General features: G+C 38.2%; 2 protein-coding genes and 1 pseudogene across 2 annotated transcripts; 2 read left to right on the top strand and 1 right to left on the bottom strand.

Annotated features, from left to right (window-relative positions):
• The first annotated feature begins 10718 nt into the window (after positions 1-10718).
• On the top strand, positions 10719-12487 carry LOC133716244 (cytochrome P450 704C1-like; annotated as a pseudogene).
• A 1771-nt stretch (positions 12488-14258) lies between these two features.
• LOC133713340 (uncharacterized) lies at positions 14259-19624 on the top strand. Its single transcript, XM_062139341.1, has 12 exons — positions 14259-14667; positions 15352-15477; positions 15683-15913; positions 16014-16109; positions 16198-16313; positions 16421-16501; positions 17212-17335; positions 17757-17806; positions 18230-18320; positions 18639-18674; positions 18888-18985; positions 19199-19624. Exons 1-12 carry the CDS (start codon positions 14391-14393, stop codon positions 19313-19315), a joined length of 1443 nt encoding a protein of 480 aa, XP_061995325.1. The 5' UTR covers positions 14259-14390; the 3' UTR covers positions 19316-19624.
• Positions 19625-20614: 990 nt separating this feature from the next.
• Positions 20615-22157, bottom strand: LOC133715868 (uncharacterized). Its single transcript, XM_062142555.1, has 3 exons — positions 21956-22157; positions 21510-21894; positions 20615-21402 (listed from the first exon to the last, which is right to left on the bottom strand). Exons 2-3 carry the CDS (start codon positions 21817-21819, stop codon positions 21362-21364), a joined length of 351 nt encoding a protein of 116 aa, XP_061998539.1. The 5' UTR covers positions 21820-21894; positions 21956-22157; the 3' UTR covers positions 20615-21361.
• Positions 22158-22856: the final 699 nt, after the last annotated feature.

Genomic DNA, 22856 nt, shown 5'->3' with positions numbered 1-22856 from the left:
ATTGTGCACCAATCAGAGTAATCCTCAAGCAACTAGGGGAGGCTTTCAAAGCAGAATTGGAAAAGGAAACTTGGGCGGTGTTTCTCATACACATATGGCTTCTGCAAACGTTGAAAATCACCACCCTACTGCGCCATTTTCTGCTCCCAAACCCTAGCACACAAAGTCTTGAAATTCCCAAGTCCTCCAAGAGCAAAAACCGTGCACACCATCATCCATCTTCATCAAGCCTTGCCGCGTACTATCTTGAAGGGAGTTCTTACGTTCAAGGCTGCCTAAAAGTGAATTCGTGGCTCTCATCTTCTGCCCTTTACGGTTTTTATTTTCTTGTAATTCAAACTTATATGTTTCTAGTTGTGAATTTTGAGACAATGTGTGGCTAATCTACTTTTGTTAGGGGCGAGGTTTGAAGCCCCTAAGATATGTTTTTGACAATATTTTGATTCCTAGTTTCGTGATTGCTTTGTTGTGAAATTGTTTATTTGGTTTTGGTTTACAGATAACTCTTGCATGTTTATGTTTTATGAATGCGCACATAAAATATTATGATCATGTGAGTGGGGCTAGAAATAGGTATTTTAATCTCCTAAACGGTTAATAATGCTTGTTTCAATGGTAGTAAAACCTATAGGACAATAGGTGAAACCAAATAAAAAGGATTGCATGCTAGGTAGGCGTTCCACACTAGTTTTGCATACTTGTTTCGATCAAACTTCCACATGTGATTAATGCTTGGAATGAATTGTTGATAGGATAGCGTTCTATACCTTGATTGTTTATTCTAAAGGCTTAGTAATTGTGCGTTCATCTTGCTTAAGTAATCTAGGGAAGTAATAAGAACTTATGCATGCATTAATGGTTTGTTCTTGATTGAAACCTTTTTCACGACTTAGTAATTGAAACTAGGATGATAAATTTGTCTCAAGCATGATAAATTTGTCTCAAACTGTTCATTGAATTTTAATTTTTTTTATTTTAAAATTAAAATATATTTGATGTAAATAGATGATAATAATGGAGATTTATGGATAATTAATGTCATAATTATGCAATTTACTATTTTTCTAATATTTTCGGTGGACAAATTATGAGCCACCTACAGTTACCGACAATTTATCTAGAAATAAGTGAAGCCACCTGTGAGCCCCGGAAAAATTTATCGATGAGATCGTGTGGAACAATTTGACGACTTCGGTAATTATTAGGGTCTTCGGAAATAAGTATTAGGATTTTTCACAAGGTGGAATCTCCAAAGTTTGTTTGGAGTCTATAATAAAGTATGCGACGTTACGAGTCTGTGAGAATTTTCGGGGAATTTTTCCGACACCGGAACTATGTATTTTGAATTTCAGAAGTTTAGGAATTATGGAAATTCATTTTAAATAAAACGAAATGCTCTGGCATGATCTGGACCGTTAAAAAGTCCACCGCTTGATCAGCACCGTTCTTCTGAAATGAAACTCAGGCTATAAATAGCCCTTAGATCGAATCACCGTCCCAGATCATTCCAGAGACGATCAGAACTCTCGACCCGTTTCTGCTCCTCGACGACCCGAAGCCACGACCCGGACAGAACTCCTCCTTCCGACCACCTCTCCGCGGCGAACCACCGGCAATAGCTTTGTCTCGCCGTCGCCTACGTCCCTGCGTTCTCGGATTGTACATGCATCGACGGTGAACAAAGAATCGACGACGAGAAGCTACGGGTTTTCTGGCGAAGTTCCTGCAATCTCTGGCGATCTTCGGAGCTGCATGAGGTACAAAAGTTGATTCTCTCGACGTGGTCCATGTCTTGCTAAGTTTAGTTTTTGAACTCGATCGATTGTTGACTGATTGGGTTTCTAGGTTAGCTTCATCAGCGCGTCTGTTTCTCTTCTCTCTCCACAGACGTCACCCACGTTTGGGTGTGGGCCGAGCTAGCACAGGCCTTGGCTGTGTCAAGGAAAATGTCATCCTCTTGCCTTTTTTCTTGACTTCGGTCAAGAAAGTTCATCCTTTGCCCGGTCAAGCTTGTGTTGGTGGAAGAGAGATTTTGGGGTTGGCCGGTCACCACCTCACCAAATCCATGCTTTGCTCGGTCAAAGAGGAACCGGTGGACTTGCTCTCAGGTTTGTTTCTATAAGACTTCATTAAGGTATTGGAGAATGTTAAAAGGTATAATTCAGTGCTCATTGCCCTGCGCCCTCATAGATTAGGGTCTCCTTCCTAGTTGAGATTAAGGGTGATGATAGATTGATTACTACAGTACTACTAGTGCAACTAGTTAGCTTCATCTTTGTCAGGATAACAATCTTTTGTGAGCTTGTGAAGATTGTTAGAATAGTGATTACATTGTTCATTGTTTTATCCGTAACTTTCTTAATACCGTACTCAGTTGTGTTTATTATAATATTAGCTGTAAAGTAGAAATAGTAGCAGCATTTCTACCAGCCAATGCTTAATTGTATGTTAAAGAGAAAATTCTTTTATAATTTTAATTCATTAACTGTTTGAGATTCAATAAAGATTTGAGAGCGATTTTTTTTCCCTACTGTTCTAAGTTTCTTTATTCAGTATAAGTACGTGAAAAACTAAGCAAAATATTAATCAACAAAGTTTCATTAGCTCTTCAGAAGCAAGGCTGTGGGACGTACTTCATTCCCATTTCCTTTAACGAATATAGGTTTTATCGTAACACATGAGTTGAAATGTCAACTGCATGTGTAAGGAAAGTAGTGTGCTGTCTCATCAAATTGCAAGCCCCATACTCAATCCCTGATCACAACATGTCAAAGACTTTATTCCAATGTCAAACTTATTTCATTGGCACATGATGTACTTATGTGCCAATAAAATCAGATTAGTACCACCGTTACCAAGACAAACATATAACGCGATGTACTTATGAACTTAAATACAGAATGTCTGTTATCCTTCTTGATATGTATTTGTTAACTGCTACACCCAATTTAATGAACCAAACAATGCAATTAAGTGATACCGTGAAACCACAATAGAAATGTTGTACAGCGGCCGCCTCTCTCTCTTGTTTCTAGGGTTAGGGTTTTGGCTTTCTGTGCAATTTTCAACTGATCCGCTATGAGTTCTGTTGATACCATGGCCGCGCATCTCGCCTCCTCTCTTGCAATCGCCGAGGGGAAGGGACAAGTGGATCTTCGTCCGCCACAAGGCAAGGGCTTAAGGCAGCCGGATGTTTTTATGGTTGGGAAACTTCTGACAACTAGGGAGTTTAAGGTGCGATCGTTTTTGGGGATGTTTCGTTCTGCTTGGAGGGTGAATGGCACGTTGCAGGTGGAGGAGGCAGAGGGCCAACGTGTGCTCTTTACCCTCTCGGATCCGGCGGACCATCTTAAGGTTTGGAAAGGGGCGCCATAGGGTTATAACAGAGCCCCTGTGGCATTGGCTGAATATGATGGAGTGGTTTCGGTGGAAACGGTGCCATTGATGAAGGCATCATACTGGATCACGCTGCAAAACATACCTCCTGCATTCTGATCAGAGCGAATCATGATGATGATTGGGTTTACCCTTGGTGACTTCCAAGAGAATGATAAGTAAGGCAATAAAATGGGGAAATATCGGATCCAGGTTGAGATCCCCTTTTCTCGACCTCTGCCATTTCAGAGATGGTTTTGGGTGGAGGACACGGTGGAGTTCCTTTGCAAATTCTGCTAAGATAAACTGTTTAGTCGCTGTGGGGTTTATGGTTTTATCACTCATGTAGGGCTGCCTTATTCTGGGCCGGCTTTAGATGAAGATGAAACCACGGCGACGCGTACAGTGCTAGCTGAATCGGCGGTGATGCAGGTGAGGTCTGGATTGCAGCCAGCGCATGCAGTGATGCTATTGGGCTCGGGGTTCTGCTAGCTGCAGCAGAGTCAACTCGGTTTTTCAACCTAGGGTTTCGGTCAATGGCCAAACAATAGTTTTCAGAACACAGGTTCCTAATGCTATACTGGAATCTTTGCTCCATAATCCGGCCTACCTAGTGCAAAAACCACGCCAGAAGTCACCATCAGAGAGCTTGAAGGTACGAAGGTCATGGCTGTAAGTGTAGTTGGGAAGCGCAAGGATAGGGTGGAAGCTGAGGTTACGGTTTCTCCAAAGAAATTGAAGTTGAGTTTAGCGGTGGGGAAAAGGAACTTGGATCTAATTGACATGGGTCTAGTTCCAATGAGCCAAGAGAATGATGGGACTACCAAGAAGTTGAGAGGAAGACCTAAGAACAAGCTCCCATACAGTTGATTACACGCATTTTTATACGTGAAATTATATCTAAAATACTAGAATTAAGCTAATATTCGAGTCAATTAATATGTAATTAATCTATTTTTATTTATTTTGTAGAAAATAAGCGGAGTTGCGGAAATGAGAGAAAATGGGACGAAATTAGAGCAATTCAAGACTTTCGACAAAAGGACAAAATTGGGGATGGCTTAATTAAGCAATTAAGCTTAATTAAATTTGATTGGTTAATTAACAAATACATAAGCATGCAGCACGTGAGGAATTATGGGCTGGTTGCCTATGTTTATGTTCAGGCCATTAGTTTCTTGACACGTGGCATTCATCTCCTTGTCTTACCAAAGTTATCAGCACACGTGGTCTTCATCTAATTAACCACCAACTCTTGACTTTTCTTGCTCTCTCACAAACAGACCGAGACTAATCATATATATACATTCTCATGAGGAGAGAACCCTAGCACAGAGCCGCACGGAAAAACAGAGGCAGCTCCTTTGGGCTGCTCTCTTTCTCATTCTGTTCTCCCATCCTCTTCTCCTCCATTTTCCATATTTTCTTTAGTTTTATTTTAGGGATTTGAAGGATTTACTCACCCAAACCTTCAAAAATTCATCAAAGACTTCTCCTCTACAAGATTCAAGACTTGGGTAATTGTGGGAGTTGTAAATCAAGACTAGTCATGCTAGCTTTTTAGCTATTTGTGACTATTCTTGTTTTCTCCTACACTTCTCTTCTCTTTTGTATTTGAATTTTGTAATTTTGATGTCTATGATTATGGGTTGTGAGTAATTTCCTTGTTGGGGTTTAGGGTGGTGTCCCTAACCCAAATTTTGTGTAAAAGATGTTTAATTTAATGTAATGGTGCAATTTTCATATGATGGATGCTTATATCTATTTTTGTTGGGTTAAAATGCATGTCTAGGAGCCTAGTCAACTCTAGGGTGTGTATTTTGAGCATGTCTAGGACGGAGTTAGAGGCTTGACCCCCTCTAATTTCTAAGCTAGAAACCTTCAATTTCGTATTCAATGGGTTATAAGCATGGTGATTTACACTCGTTGCGTGATTGCGCGGGCGGGTCGCTTGGTAGTCTAATTCCTCGATCTCTACGCCTCTTGATGTGAATTAGTGACCCTTGAACCGGCTCTAATTTATGTCAAGTGAGTTCCTACGACCCTTGAACAGGAGTAGGAATACCATGAAAGGGAATTTCGGTCCTTGAGCCTTGAACCGCCTTGGATACGACTACCGCCAAAGTAGGAGATTTGTATCTACATTATATTAGCTTCCGACACATAGAATTTGGGTGAAGGAACCTCCCTAACACCCGACATTCCCATTTATTTGGTTACACTTTTATTAATTTCTTTGCATTTTTATTAGTTGCTTTACATTTGATTACATTTTGTTAATCTAAAATCATCTCTCAAAATATTGAATTTCGACTCATTGTAGATAATCATCACTAGACTCTTAGTTGTGATTAGGCTTTGGTGAGAACCAAAACCGAGCATTGCTAAGGCTTGGTGCCTTAGATTAACATTTTTATTTATTTATTTTCTTTTTCTTTTGTTTGTTTGCTAAGTGTCTTTATTTCCGATTACCCAAGGATTGTGGGTTAGCCACTAATCCCCGTGGTACGATAAACTTTGGGCATAATATTTCTCTATCTTGACAATGACACGTATGCCTGCGTAAATGTGTATCAAGTCAACAGTACTGCTGACAAGAAGAAGGCTGCAAAGCCAACAGATGCTGTGGAAAACAAAAAGAAAGCCAAGCAGAATCTGTTGGATAAGTTGAACAGTGCAGGTGAAGGAACAAGCTCTAATCCGAAAGGAAAGGAGCTTGTGATTGCTTAAAAGCATATGTCCCAGGGGTGCAAGCCTGTGTGAGGGTGGAAAGCTTCTATGAGTTTTCTAAGATGTTTCTAGTTATTTGCTTGTACCATAATTGTGTGATTGGCAGGTAAAAGGCTAGTTGAATGATTTTCTTTCTTAGAAGACGAGGTGATCCGTTCTTGTGTAAGCTTGCATAATGTGAGCGCTTTTTAGAACTTAATTGTTTATAGTTTCTTAGATAGGTTATACCGGTGTTTATTATCCGGGTTTCTCGTTTGAGAGTTTGTAGACTTTGGCCTTTTCATGGCTATTGATTCTAATGATACCAATTTCTATTAAAAAAAAAAAAAACAATATAAATGTTGTAAAGTACCACACAACAGAAATGTTCCTCATCCACATGATCGATCATCCAATTTTCTTCAACTTAACCCTCATGTTCAACTATATATAAAACTCAAAAGGAAAGTTCTACGATACATTAATATACCGATACATTAAGTAGACTAAATTTGATACAAAGCTAGATTGACTCCATGCATAAATAGACTAACTTAACTTGATCTCAAATTAGTCTACCTCCAAATTAGTCTACTTAATGTACCGTAGAGATAGACGGTAGAGTAGACAAACCCAAACTCAAAAGAGTTGCACCCAAAAGAGAATGTGATTCCTTCTTTGCCCCGGCTTTGTCCCACTACAGCTCCATGCTCATAATACCAGACTAGGGCTGTCAATGGGTCGTGTCGGGTTGGGTTCGTGTCGGGTCAAGGTATTTATCGTGTCACAAGATACAAACCCAAACCCAACCCATTTAATAATCGTGTCAAAAATTTAAACACAAACCCAACCTATTTATTAAACGGGTTACCCGTTTCCTACCCGCTTAACCCATTTAATAAATAGGTCGTGTCGTGTTAGACAAAATGACCAATTTAAGGGTTAACAATACGACCCATTTAACTAAAAAATACAAAATTTGATTAAATTCACTAAAAACTCCACAAGATGAAGAATATAAATAATTATATGTACTTCATAACTAATTAAATCCAATAATTATAAAGCAAAATATTTCAAATTGTCTAATCCTATGATCAAATACTCCTAACGTCCAATATTTCAAGAAGAAATATAGTATAATCGGGTTATACAGGTTCACTTCGTGTTGGCAGGTTGACCCGTGGCTGACCCATTTATTAAATGGGTCATGGCGGGTTGACCCACGGCCAACCCACTTTTTAATCGTGCGGGTTCAACCCGCTTTATTTCGTGCGAGTTTCGAGTCGTGTTATCGGGTCGTGTCGGAATTGACAGCCCTATACCAGACTCATTGTTCTTGGCGGACCTAAAATGTACACTATGATAGTGCTATTAATTCATATTGAGCCTATATATGAAATTATCAATTACACAAATTGATATTTATGGCTAGGTGTGCCATACTTAAATTTCAATGCTCGGAATATTATATAAAGGTAAATATGTCAATTGTTGTTCCTTTTTGTAGCGTTATTCTTTGCTAATATCTTTATCTATAATTTGAGCATATGAAACTGGTTCTACTCTTATCATGTGAGGTAAGATTCTGAAGACTTAGCTAGTCACCCTGGCTAGTTGTTATATAATCATTAAACAAGTTTTTTTTAATTTTTTTTATTTGCCGATTTCTTCTCTGTAATGGATGGTTGTTGGTTTGATTTAGTGTTTTATGCGACTTCATTAAGGTACTGGAGAATGCTAAAAGAGATTAAGGTATGGTATAAACATGCAAAATTTTAATCAACAAACTTTTATTTATATCACGAGAGAAACATCAACATTTGTGTGGAATCATTCCTTTTTTTTTTACAGTATAAGGTTGTGTGTATATGAGATTTCTTTGTGTCAATATTTTTTAAGAGACAGTGATGTACTGATGTTGATTCTAAAAATTTAAACAACTAAGTAAATACTCGATCACTCGGCTAGAATTGATCCCAATGTGTAACACATGAATAGAATTGGATGATATGAAAGTGATGTGTTGACACTACTTGATGTAAATGTAAATGCAGAGCAGAGGATCCTCAAAAGAATATAGATAGTGTACAATTTAATATGGTAGCAATAGCCAAACCCCAAAAGAATAAAACGAATGACATCAAATATAAGCAATGCAATAAGCACAAAAAAAAGAAGAAGGAACAAATCAATGAAAACAAAAATTAGGGAGACCAAGTTTATCTCATAGACATTTGTTAAAATTAAAATGAAGTGAGAAGGCTCATCCCACCACGTCAATTAGGGGAACATTCATATGACTTTATCAATAGACTTCTTTTGTTTTATAGAAAGTAAAATAAGCGCGCGTTTAGACAAGACTAGTCACAAATTTAAGAGCAATGCTACATGCAAACTATCAATATAGCTCGGCCATGGATGAATCACAACTCCACAACTCTCATCTATCCTGGCCTTTAATGCATGCACGCGCGAATCTACGCCTCCCCTATCCATTGAACTCTTTGAAATCTTATAAAGCAATGACAATCAAAAGAAAACAATAATATGTCCGGTATCGATCTATATCATGTGGCATAAGTTTTCTCTAAGAGATCATGACTTCGACTCACCAAAAACTAATTGTTGTAATTATAAAACGAACAATAATATTAACTGTAGAAGAAAACAAGTTGCAGTACAAGTGAGCCAGGCAGCCAGCTATAGAAAAATCAAGTAGTTTTTATGACGATGAAACAAATGACGTACACTTTGATCAAGTTTATCTTCTCTTCTAGTTTTATAGCTTGGATACACTCTCCTAGGAACAAGTAGTCAAAGAATCTATCACCAGCTAGCATGGAGGTACCAATTTCAGTTCGTGAATAGATGATTAGCGAGTAATAAATCTCAAATATTTATTTGGATAAAACCTTTTCTCTTCCGAAATTTCAATACTCCAGAGTACTCGATCTTAATCATGCAATATGTGTAGATGTGTAGAGACACATAATATTATTGACAGTATTGCCCTCATTTTAATTGACAGTATTGACACACTCTCTCTCTCTCTCGACTCCCCTCAGCCTCTCTCTCCTCACCGTCGCTGAAATTACGCCGGAAATCCGACTCCAGACCAGAACTCGACGCCGCCAGGTCACCGGACTACAAACCAGACCGCCGGAAAACCAGTTTCTGCTCCACTCCAGCACGATCCGACAAATGCTCGACCCAGACCGCGACGAGCCAAACCTGCATCTTGTCGCCGATCTGTACAGACCACCGGTCGCTCCAATCACCGGTGTCTTCGTCCCCGGTCGATCCGATTTGGTGCCCAGAGCACTTTTTTTTTTTTTTTGGTATACTGTGAGCTCCGAGAATGGGGAAGGAAAAAAAAAGAAAAAAAAAGTGAACGTGTACAATTGAACATATAAAGTGATCAATTGTATTTGTAGTGTATTCATTTTGGTTTTGAGAGTTTATGCAATTCACTTGAGGGCAATAATATGATTATTGGAGGGTAATAATATGATTATTGGAGGGTAATAATATGATTATTGGGGGCAATAATATGATTATTAGGAGGCAATAATATGATTATTGGGAGGCAATAATATAATTATTGGGGGGCAATAATATGGTTACTGGGTATTATTAGGGGGCAATAATATGGTTACTGGGTATTATTAGGGGGCAATAAATTCAGACGCCGGAATCAGGTCACCAGTCCGGTAGCCGGATTCGGGATTCCGGTGACCGGTCGCCGGAGTCCGTCACCGGAGTCCGCGGCCGGCCATTGGTCACCGGAGTCCGGCAAGGTCTCCGATGACTTCTTTCTCTAAGTGACAAAGAAGGAGAGGGCAAAATTGTCCCAAAAATAAATAAAAATGAATAAAAAAAATACTTAATTGGGTATTAGGGAATTGATCTCTTAGAGTGTTTGGGTAAGTGGACAATCTCTTAGAGTATTTGAGTAAGTGGGGTTAATTAACCCCAAAATTGGGTAAATGATCATTTTCCCAATTACTAATGGCTTGGCTTTAGAATGAAAAAACTAGATTGAGAAATCTATATGACGTATGCCAGGGGCAGAATGACTTGTATTTTAGGATTTGACACCTGAAAGCTGCTCAACAATGGAAATTCCACTACTACTCTTGCTTTCTGCTGGAATTAAGGCTACCGGATGTGTCTTAGGGAAGAATTTTAATAACAGGCGGATGAAGAGGTAGTCAATGGCTCTTGATTGTTTGCTTCTTCCACTTCATATTTTGCTGATGAAACCAAATATGTAACCTATTGGACCATGTCTCCCTTCACATTGTTTCCAAAGAAGACCTGGCATGGTTAGTTTCTATGAAACAAAACGATGTGCACTTTGAAACAAAACGATGTGCACTTTGATTTAGTTTATCTTTTCTTGCAGTTTTATACTTGATTGGACACACTCTCCCAAGAACCAATTGCCATAATCAGAGGATCGTGATTGTTGATCAATCTGATCTTTCAAGGCATCTTGAGCATATGCCATAGGATCAAAAGTGCATTCTGCCGTTTGTCTCCAGAGTGCAATTTTGTATTCTCTTCATGTCATTTTCTCTCTCTCCCACTCTATATATTACTTTCTCTTCCTCCAAATAGCTTGAACAAAGATGGGTTTGCTGTATATCATCTTCAGGTTCACATTTTCATTACTCTCTCTGTTCCTCTCTCTCTTCTCTTTTCTCATGCTCAGAATCTTCACAGGCAAGTCCATAAGAAACCAAAACTACCCACCTGTAAAAGGCACCATCTTTAATCACCTCTTATACTACAACAAACTATATGACTATCACATTCACACCCGAGTTGCGAGAGAATGCCCACCTCACCGGCTTCTTGCTCTAAACAGCAGCACAGTATACACATGTGACCCTCGAAACATTGAGCATTTTCTCAAGACCAACTTTGCTCATTACTCGAAAAGTGACTATAACCAATGTATTATGTCTGAGATTTTGGGACAGGGCATTTTTGTTGTTAATGGAGAGAAATTGAGGCAGCAGAGGAAGCTTGCTAGCTTTGAGTTCTCAACAAGGAATCTTGTTAGAGTTGTTTTTGAGTTTTTGGATTCCAAAAGGGTCTTTGATATGCAGGTGAGTACATTTTCACTCTCAAAACCTATGTACATCATGTAATGAAACTAACAACTTAATAGGTTACTATGATCCAACTTGTAGTATTTGCTTATGAGATGTACCCTGGATTCCATATTCAAAGTTGGGTTTCGAACAGACCTGAATTGGGTCAAGCGAAGATGGGATTGCATTTATGAAGGCTTTTGATGAATCAGCTGCTCTGATCCATTCTGTAAGTTGAAAAGATTTCTCAATATTGGTTCTGAGGCCACTCTTAAACAGTATGTCAAAGTCACCCATGATTTTGTGCACCAACTTATCAGGAGAAAGAGGGAACTTCTAGCTGGCAAGAAAGATGGTGTAACTGACAAGGAGGACATACTATCAAGGTTTATGGAAAGTGAGAAGGATCCAGAGCAAATGAATGACAAATATCCAGGTGATATAATTCTGAATTTTATGATAGCTGGCAAAGATACAAGTGCAAATACACTGTCATGGTTCTTCTACATGCTCAGCAAGAACCCTCTAATACAGGAAAAAGTTGCACAAGAAGTGAAGGATGTTGTCTGTATGAAACACGACGCTGACATTGATGAATTTGTGACGAACATAACTGATGCAACTCTTGAAAAGATGCAGTATCTTCATGCCACACTAACAGAGACCTTGAGGCTCTACCCTGCAATTCCTGTGGTATCTAATACTTAACTTTCTCAATAATGTCTTTTTTTCCTGTCCTAATTGTATTCTTTAAATCAAATTCTAAGGATGTACTAATTTTCATGACTTTTATCTTGATTTTTACTCCAAGAATGGGAGGTTTACAGAGATAGATGACATTCTTCCTGATGGCTTTAGAGTGAAAAAAGGAGACAGAATAGCTTACATGGTCTATGCCATGGGGAGAATGCCTTACATTTGGGGAGAAGATGCTGAGGATTTCCGACCTGAAAGATGGCTCGATAATGGAGTTTTCAAGCCCGAATCACCTTTCAAATTCGTCGCATTACTAACATATTCTGTTCTTAATTTACTAATTATTACATATGTTAATCATCTCTACACTCACTAATAGCTCTTGTGCTACTCGCAGGCAGGACCTCGGACCTGTCTAGCTAGGGAAGGACTTGGCTTACAGGCAGATTAAGATAGTAGCAATGGCTCTTCTTTGTTTCTTCCACTTCAAATTGGCTGATGAAACAAGAAATGTAACCTATGGGACCATGTTCACCCTTCACATAGATGGCACCCTCCCTATGCTTGCACTTCCAAGGACCACCTCACAGATTATTTTCATATGAAGCAAAAATCCTTCCCATCAAAGATGAATGTTTTTTCTCTCTCTCTCTCTTGGTCTCAAGTACTAGTATTCATGATCATGGTGACCACTTAGATTAAATCAACCAGAACAAGGCCGAAACGTACTCGGATTATAACTCAGCAGATAAAATAAAAGTTTAGTAATCATTGTTGACTCTGCGACCTTTAATTTATCATTTTCACAAATTACGGGGTTTGACCAAATTTTTTCCTAAACTTTGGACTTGTTTGGAGGTACAGACTTTGGAAGAACTTCTTTTTTTTTTGGTCAAAAACTTTGGAAGAACTTATCCTAGACTGTTTGGAAACAAAAACAAAAAAAACACAAGAATGAAAACAAAAATAAAAACAAAATGGTAGTCAATCTTTTGGTTCACCAAAATAGACAAACTGAACTACGATAGTGCCAATGACCAGAATAATACTGCAGGCATATACACCACCAGCTGCGCATGAAGAACTCTTTCCTTTTCACCCCAGATTTCGTCTTGAATACAACCAAAAAAAATTAACCGAGTGAAAAATAAAAGTGCTCTTCAGAATTCAGATGGTCTCCCTCGCCTCTCTATTCAGTTGGCGTTTCCTTATTGCAAATTTGTTGCAGATGATAACATGGAATGGAATGGACTTGTTAATAATTTTGTTTGTGTTGGCCTCACTGCGGAGCAAATTATCTCATGACTAACCATGTTCACTCAGGATGGCACGCAGCAACATTGGGATGCTCTCCAAGTCTCCATCTAGCTAGCTCCAACTCCCTGTTTGAGTTTGATATTAATTCCATCTAGCTCATCCTGCACTGTAGCCATGAGGTAGATTTTCTCACCATCTAGCTCCATCTCCCTGTTTAATTAATATGAACTTGAGAACCGAATCAAAGTATTTGTTTTGTTTTGTTTGTTGGTTACATATATTGAATGATAAAACTTGTGAGATGCATCTGTTTATTTGTTGATGCAACATCATCGTTGATTTACAGAATTTACAAATGAGAAAGAAGAAACGTTGGCCAACGTTAGCTCAATAAAAGGAGCTAGCACAACTTGTGATGGATAGAGCTCAGTGCTTGAACTTCCTAATGGAGTTACACAATCTCCGTTATAGCATGAAACTAGAAAGATGGTCATGTGAGCATGGAGACCTCAAATCCGACTAAGGGCCAGATCAATAGTTGAAGGAAACATCAACATACCAACCAGATGATGGCTCTGAAGCCTCGAATGAAGTGCATATACTTGAGTCAACTCCACCTCCTAAGTAATGAATGCACGTGATTAAAATCCAACATCACTCATCAATGATCGTAAATATCCCTAAAAAAATAATCAATGGTAATAAATGGAGCAACAAACGACCACAAATGATAAAGTTTTTTTTTCTTTGAAAAGAAATGATAAGGCTTTAGAAAAACACAAAACAAGTAAAACAAAATGCACTCATGATGCTAGTGAGATATTTCAAATTATGACCTCAAGTTGTTGAATAATTAAAATAACCAACGTGCCACAACTCACCGGCCAATGCATGCATTTTCTCTTTAATAGTAAATATAACACTGAAAATGCACTCTTAGGTAGATTCTTATACTCAAATATTAATGGGGCAATCATCAATGAAAATGGGCTCTACTTCTTTTAGGTTAAGCTTTGAGGTTTAGAAATTTTTCTCTTTATTTTTCATATATTTTGTATTAATAAACATTGGTAAAGCTGAATTTTCCTCTTCGATATATAATGTCTAGTCATCATACATAAATACTTGGTCCATTTAAAAATTGATTGCTCAGTTTATTCTCTTCACCGGCGTCTGAAAACTTTCTCGGCAAGTTTCCGCCGCCAATGGTACGAACCCTAACTCTCTCTCTCATCGCTCATCTTCTCAGATATGAGTTTCCTCAAAGGCCTCATCGACTCTTTAGGCTCCGTCTTCTCCGAATCCTCCTCCTCCTCCTCCTCCTCTTCCTCATACCCAAACCCTACCGCTTCCAATTCCTCCGCCATGGACGGCGTAGCTGGGCCCGGAGCTGCTGTTAGGTCTGAAGAATGGGGCTTGGTTGAAGACGCCGTTGCACACTATAATAGCGCCCAGAGAATTCTAGCCGAAGCTAGCTCCACTCCAGTGCCTTCCTTTATCAGCGCCAGGTTCTCGATTTTACCCTCAAGTTTTGATTCAGTTGCCTATGTTGATCTTGAAACAAATTGTGTGGGTAGTCTTGAGATTTTGAAGTATGTGCAAGTATAAAGGTTGATCATTTATGTTGTTACAAACTACATCTTAAGCTGAAAACATTGTGTTGCTGCTGCAAAATGAGCTTTATTTTTTTGTATGTTGTGAAGCGAAAGAGACATCAGCATTGTGTTTCGGTAGTGGTTTGATGGAATACTATTGGTAATGGCTGGCTTTTGTTTACTCCCTGAGACATTACGAATAGGTGTTGTGATTTTTTGAAATTGTTGGCCTTGTGGGCAGTTGCCATAATGAGCTCATTAAAATGATGGGAGTGGTAACTGGTAAGATTTTGAATGAGGTGGAAGAAGTAATCCTTTTTTCCTCAAAATGTTGTTAATGGAATTTCTAATGTGCAATGGAGAACTTGATAAGACTTGGAAACTACATTTACTTCATGCTCAATTTGTCAAAAGAAGCTATAACATGACTTCTGTAAGTTTGCACATTTTCCCCTCATGAAGGATGGTTGTCTACTCCCTAAAGAAACTACTAGAAATATTAATAATAAAGAGAGGAACAATCTAAAGCATTCTTACTGCCATTCAATCACGATCATTGATGCTGAGATGCTCTTCCTTTGTGATCTTAATAAAATTGTGTTCTTTGTAGCAGTGAGAGCGAGAGAAGGTGAAATCGTATCGTCAAAAGATATCAAAATGGCAGGGTCAAGTTTCTGACAGGTTACAAGTCTTGAGTAGACGTCCAGGTCATTTTTCCTTCTCATTCAACTTAACTGACGATTGTCATCTGTGAAGTACTTTTGACTTATATTTCTTTTCTCTTCTGTTTCCTGTCCTCATTTCAGGTGGTACGTCCATAAGCAAGGTATGTCTGCTCTAGCTGAAGAATTCTTTATATCCTTATTTCTGTTTATTTGGACCATTACTTTGGTTACACCAATGCATAATAGTATTATCTAAAGCATCTAATGTGTATTCTGACCGTAGCTCCTGCACAAACTACTGCAGCTACATCAACAACGTTGAATTCACGAAATCATGTTATACCCAAGACTCTGCATCCCAGTACAAGCATGCCAGCAACGAGGAGTCAGACCAATAATATTGTAAGATCAAAACCTGTGCAAGATTCTGGTGCAGGTTATGATGAAAAATTGGTTGAAATGATAAATAGTGCCATAGTGGATAGAAGTCCTTCTGTTAAATGGGAAGATGTTGGTGAGAAGATTATAGCATACCTTGATTTCTTGTCTATTTTATATTTCTTTATTGTGTGTTCGTTAAGATTACAAAATTTCTCATTTCAGTTTCTCTGCAGCTGGTCTTGAGAAGGTGAAGAAAACTTTGATGGAGTTGGTTATTTTACCGACTAAGAGAAGAGATTTGTTCACTGGCCTTCGAAGGCCAGCTCGAGGTAATGTTTAAGATTGTCACATCCATACTGATAATAGTGAAACAGCCTAAGAACTTGTTTTGTTAATAAATTTGGCTTTCTTTTTCAGGTCTGCTTCTGTTTGGTCCACCTGGTAATGGGAAAACCATGCTTGCTAAGGCAGTTGCTTCAGAATCAGAGGCAACCTTTTTTAATGTATCTGCATCTTCACTGACATCAAAATGGGCGTGTCTCTGTCCTAGTGTTGCATAATTTCGCTGCGTATTCTTCTTCTCTTCTTTCTGCTATGGTTCTTGTAGCAATTCTAATAAGTTTTGCTTTCTTTGAAATAGGTGGGAGAGGCTGAAAAGCTTGTGCGGACACTTTTCATGGTTGCTATATCCAGACAGCCATCTGTAATTTTCATGGATGAGGTGCGCTATATTCCTAGAAACCTAGTTTTGGATTCCTTTTTGACAGGCACTAGCTTCCCCTGTTTCATCTTATTGGTTCTGCTATCTAGTATGCTACTGCTTGCATGTACTTCTGAACTTTATAGTTGTTTAGGAGTAATTAAATGTTTGATAATTTGTTAGCATTAATGTTTGTGTATGTTCTTTTTATATATATATGTCACTGGTATCTCATATATCTATTTTAGCCCTGTAGCAGAGTTTTATTAGTTGTATTGATTATCATTTACTAATAGTCATCTGGCTGATGCATAGCTGTAATTAGGTATCAAGCAGCTTTCGTTGTTTGTGACTAAATTATTTGTGTAAATATAACAGTCATAGTCTACAGTCTCCTTGAAATGAGTAAACATAAAACTTCTGTCAGCCTACATTCAACCTGCATCTCTGTTCCTGCTGTAACAAATGCCTCTGTGATCATCATCACTATTTCTATCTTTTTCATCTTCATCATCTTTTTCTTAATTGAACCCCTGCTCTTATTTGGATTTATGGTTTTCTTGGTGTTTTTAATGCATTTGGTTGCACCAAAGTTTTACGATCTTAAAAATTGGCTGCCAGCTTTAGAGAAGTGGGATATTAATATTTGATGATGCTGTACTAAAGGAAAAATGGAAGGTGTGTCTCATGTTTCTACTTTTTAATGGTGTCTTTTGTTTTTTTGTTGACAGATTGATAGTATCATGTCAACAAGGCAGGCAAATGAAAATGATGCAAGCAGAAGGTTGAAGTCAGAGTTTCTAATTCAGTTTGATGGAGTGACATCTAATCCTAATGATCTAGTAATTGTGATTGGTAAGCTTTATATCTCACTTCATCCAAAGCCTGTGTATTTTAATAACTAGTGATGCCATGTCAGGAATTGATGGTCAGTGTTGCCTGGCTGGCTTCAACAATGCCAACTTGTTAGACAGTGCCCTTCTTGTTTCTAATCATTGGAGTTTGTGAGGGACTTTTATCAGGGAAAATAAATTCACTTGGATTGTTAATAAACCTTAGAACAAATTTTTGATCATCTCCTGTAATTAGTTGAATTAAATAAGTCGAGGGATAAAGGGAGACCACGAATGAAGTTCTGACCTATTTTCTTAGATATGTTTCGAGGGCTGTTATATTTTTCCAATTCTGTTTTTAATTTTATATTTTCATTCTGATCATACCTAAATTTGAATAGATTATTGTATACCTCTCTAATACTGTTTTTATGATCTTGCAGGTGCTACTAATAAGCCTCAAGAACTAGACGACGCAGTTCTTAGGAGATTGGTCAGTTTTGTTTTCTTCTCTCTTTCACTTTGCTAAGACTATCTTCTGAATCATTAATGTTAAAATTTTGTGTCGGTCTGGGAGTGCACATTGATGCTTTTCCTGCGTTGGAAGCATATTTGTGGGAGGGGTTGGGTTCAAGGAAATTGTTTAGGCTTTCTAGTGAACCATGACGACCTTATTTGGTTCTTCTGTTACTTGAGTAGTGGTCATGTATCTAAGTGCTATTCTCAAAAAGAAAAATACACACAAGTTTTGTATTCTGAAAGATTTTAAGCAAAGAAAGCACTGTGCAAAGATGGGAAGTTGATTGCCACATTCTGAAGTATCATTATCCTGTTTTCAGCTATTGTTATGTTCAATCTGTTTACTCTCTATTGCTTCTTTTCTGTTTAAACTCACCGTAAAGTGAAACCCTGACAGGTGAAGAGAGTATACATACCTTTACCAGATCTACCTGCTAGGAGACTTCTCCTAAGTCACAAACTCAAAGGCCAAGCATTTTCCTTACCAAGTAAGATTATGCTCTTATCTTGTAGCTGATACTTTTATTTAAGATTAATGATCCAATATATCCTGTTAGGTGTAAACTATACTTTAGCTTACTATGTTAGTTAGTCTACAAATTTTTTGTTTTAACTTGGCATCTCTTGTTACAATAGAGTATGTCTGTTGTTATAGTAAAGTATTTCTCATGTATATGGACAATGTTTCGGAACTTTCTTCTTTGTAGATCTTACTCCATGTAACCAAATAATGACCAAAAGAAGTGATGTGGTATAGTTAGTGTTCTTACCGGTCGGAATAATTTACTTCTTATTGCTTATATTAGGTGGAGATCTTGAACGACTTGCAAGAGACACTGAAGGTAATATCAGTTTTCCCTGTTATCACTCTGAACTACTTTTCTGATAGCACTTTTGACCCAAATTGAGACACTTAGTGCTACCAATATTAGTTCCACTGTTGGTGGTTTACAGCTTCTGCCATCTTTGTGGTGGAATTGAGCAGTAATTAATATACTGGAAAAAAATTTACAGGACATCCTTCTGCTTCAATTAAGCTTGTGTTCTGTATACAGGTTATTCAGGAAGTGATCTACAAGCATTGTGTGAAGAAGCAGCAATGATGCCAATTAGGGAACTTGGTGAAAACATTCTCACCATCAAGGCAAATCAGGTATTATACCTAATTAATTCTTGGTCAAAGCTTTGGTAGATAACTAGATATAAAAGCAAAGTTGGTATCAACTATCAAACACTTCTTCTTTCTTTTTCTTTTTTTTGGTTATGAGGATAAGTTTACTTTTGATGTTCGCCTCAACTGTGAAATGCTACAAAAAAAAGCTATTTTGATCTCTTGTATTTGATTGTGTTTATATTTGTTTACCAGGTAAGACCACTAATTATTGAAGATTTTCAGAAGGCAATGACTGTAATCAGGCCAAGTTTAAGTAAAAGCAAGTGGGAAGAGCTTGAACAATGGAACGAGGAATTTGGGTCTAACTGAATGCATATCATGGCATTCTCTATAATTTATATGCTCAAAGCAATCCTGCGTTTAGTTGGCCACGAGTAGAAAAATGATGCAGCAAAACACAGGAGGCAGAGTGAGGAGGAAAAAAAAACAAAGGAAAAGCTTTGGTTGTGTAAATATCACACCTCAAACCAGACTCTGCCCGGAGCATTCTTTGTATTCTTTTATATGAGATTTGAGGTGTATTTGTAACAGTAAACGATGGATGATGATTATTGTACAAGCTGTATATGGTTTTTCTAACATAATCTGAATTATAAGTGGAAGATTAGAGTTTGGGTACAGGATTATGAATTTATGAAAGATGATCCGTGCTTCGGTGCTAACCCTGTACCTCTCGAGTTTCTGGAGAAGCAAAACCCGAGTAAATTTGTGGATGATTAGTAGTTTTTCAGTTTATGATGAGGGTTTAGCCATTTGTTTAGGGCCTTTGTGCCTCTGTTTCTTTGATGTAGGGTTTCTATTGGGTTTCTAATGGAATGGTCATTTCCAAGTTAGGAAGCAAAAAGCTCCACTGCTCCAGTTCTAGTTCTTTGAGCGTCAATGAACTAGTGACCACCGGTACTAAACCTGATGAGGTAAAAAGCATTTTTTGAACGTAATTACTATTACTACTACCAAGGATGAGGTGATCCTTCGAAAAGATGGATATGGGAAAATGACCATAGATAGAAAGATCCTCCTGCAAAACTGCAAAATTAAGAAAATGACAGAAAGATGCCTGGCAGAATGGTAAAATTGATGAGGTAAAAATCATAATTCCACAACCTACTGAATCTCCCTATTTGCTGACCCATTTCTTGTAGTAAATCATGCATCTCGAGTTTGTAATCAGGAAATGATGAGATGGTTATGAGAGCTCTATCGACTAGAACTCTTAAATAGCTGCTTCAGTAACCCCTTCAATAGCTGCTTTTTCATATCTATCATGTGTTTATGGTTTAAGATTAAGGATTGACAAATGTGATTGGTACTACAGCCATCTATAATTTTCAATAATGAGCTGTTCAGTAGATATTCCTATAAACTCTAAAATGTGATTTCTTTTTTAACTAGCACCAGTTTCCCCTGTTTCATCTTATTGATTTATATTATGTTCCTTTACACCATGAAATACTCTGGAAAACTATTTTGATCTCATGCATTTCGTCAGGCAATGACTGTAATCAGCCTAAGCAAACCCAAGTGGGAAGAGTAAGACCACAAAGGCAATGACTGTAATAAACCTAAGCAAACCCAAGTGGGAAGAGCTTGAATAATGGAATGAGGATATTAGCTCAAACTGAATGCCTACAATTTCATAACAAATTGTAATATAATTTCATACAATATAATAATAATGTATTATAACAAATTCATACAATTTCATAACAAATTCATAAGTGAAGGAGGACAAGCCATGACAAATTCATCGAGAGAAGGAAACTCAAGTGTTGCTAATGCTTCTTGATAGCAATCCGTAAGTGGAGGAGGACAAGCCATGACAAAATCATCCAGAGAAGGAAACTCCCATGTTCCAATATCAAAATCCTTGAAGAAGACGAAATTATCATCACCACCACTGTGAGGTTCTTGTTGTTGAATAGGCACTGTGGGACTGGGACTGGTATCAAGTAAATCCGAGTCCTGCATTACTAGTTGTCTGGAAGCTTTTTTCTTTCTAGGCTTCTTCTCCTCCAGTCGATCAATTTCTCTGTGTTTCCTCTTCTTTTCACTTGGAATTCCTGATGAAGCCGGTGCTTTGTACCGCTCGTTTTTCGAAGAAGCAAAATTGCACCCTCATCAACAAGGCTTGTGTACTCTTCCAAATACCACTCCCCATGATGCACAGAGCCTTGGTTAACATATCTGAGTTTCCTCTTTCTCCCAATCGGCTTTCTTTCGCCTTCATCATCATACACCAATTTGGCAGCCTCCTTTTGGTTCCATGTACCAGACCCAACTCTTCGACCAAAATTACAAACCCTCCCCTTGGAGCCCAGTGACGATGTGAAAAAGTAGAGGAGATCTGGGTGGTTTTTAACCGATGAATACCTGTCCCAAATTTCCCAAGGCTCTTCCTGTCCAAACAAATCACAATCATAAACAATAAAACCTGGGGCAATATCAAAACCAAGAAAGTACCTAATCAATTGTGAGTCCGTGGGGCGGAATAAAATCTTCATACCTAATGGTAGAGGCTGAAAGAAGTCTTCCACACAAATACCACACAGTGATTTGTATTGTCGCTCGTTTTTCCGGAGCCGGAAAATTGCACATGAATTAGCAACCTCAACACTAGTATACTCATCCAAACACCACTGCACATGTTGATCTGACCCTTGGTTGTGATATCTAAGCTTTCTCTTCACCCCAATTGATCTGCCCTCGTCGCACACAAACTTGATTGGCTCCTTCTGAGTCCAACTACCACCGCCAATTGTTCGGCTGATCCTTGAACCACCATTAGACCGGCTCAATTTCTTCAGCGAAGGCATGAAGAAGTAGAGTTCATCTGGGTTGTATTGATTTAGAAACCCTAGATATCTGTCCCAGATTTCCCAGGGCTCTTCCTGGCCAAATAGATCGCAATCAGTAATAATAAAATTCGGGGCAGAATCGTGGAGAATAAACCTGATGAGTTGTGAATCGGTGGGGATGAAAGACATCTTCATACCTAACGGCAGTGCCGTTGGGTATGAAGATGAAATCGACATGATTCGGGGAGAGTTCCGATTCGGTGGTGAAGGAAGCGCCGGTTGCTGAGTCAGAGAAGGCGAACTCGGGCGAGTTGAGGGAATCGGTGGCGGAGTCGAAGGGGACGAAGGAGAGTCGGAGTAGCAGTGAGGTTCAAAGCTCGGCGAGTTTGTCGAGAAAATTAGGCACGGAACTGAAGCCGAGCGAAGCGAACCGATCGAATCGGAGTGTGCTTCTACTATTTTATAGGCGATGTTGGGTATTTCTACGCGTATTTTTTACGCGTATTTTTTTACGCGTATTTGTAACGGATACATTTTTTTGCCTACTCCTTGTGAAATTAGGATATGACAAAAATGCATTTCAAAAAAAAAAAAAAAGGATATGACAAAAATTTATAAAAAAATGAAAATGAAAACCAAAATTTGTTCATTTACAACTTGCTTTCTCAAAAATAAAAAATAAATACTTGTTTTTGATTTAGAATATAAGTCGTAAGTTTTGTCGAGTGGACTGTGATACTCTTTTCAATTTTGAGTGATTTGGTTGTTAAGTTTAACAAGGTCATTATTTACCCTTTACAGCAAATTTATATCAAGTTGAATGAAGCTTTATTTTGATTAAAAAAAAGTGTCCCTAATAATGGTTCTAAATCTTAAATTTGATCCTACCATTCCTCATTCCTCAAGAAGTTTTATGACGACCTCTGTCTTTTTTTTTTTTTTTTTTTGGGGCCGTGACCACTTACCCAATTTTAGCCTAAAAATTGCCCACTTACTCTACTGAGAGTTTTTTAGTCCCATTTACCCAATCTAACATTTATTGACAGTTTTAACCT

Source organism: Rosa rugosa, chromosome 6, assembly GCF_958449725.1.
Source record: "Rosa rugosa chromosome 6, drRosRugo1.1, whole genome shotgun sequence".
NCBI classification, from domain to species: Eukaryota; Viridiplantae; Streptophyta; class Magnoliopsida; order Rosales; family Rosaceae; genus Rosa; species Rosa rugosa.
This window is presented reverse-complemented; position numbering and strand designations above follow the sequence as displayed.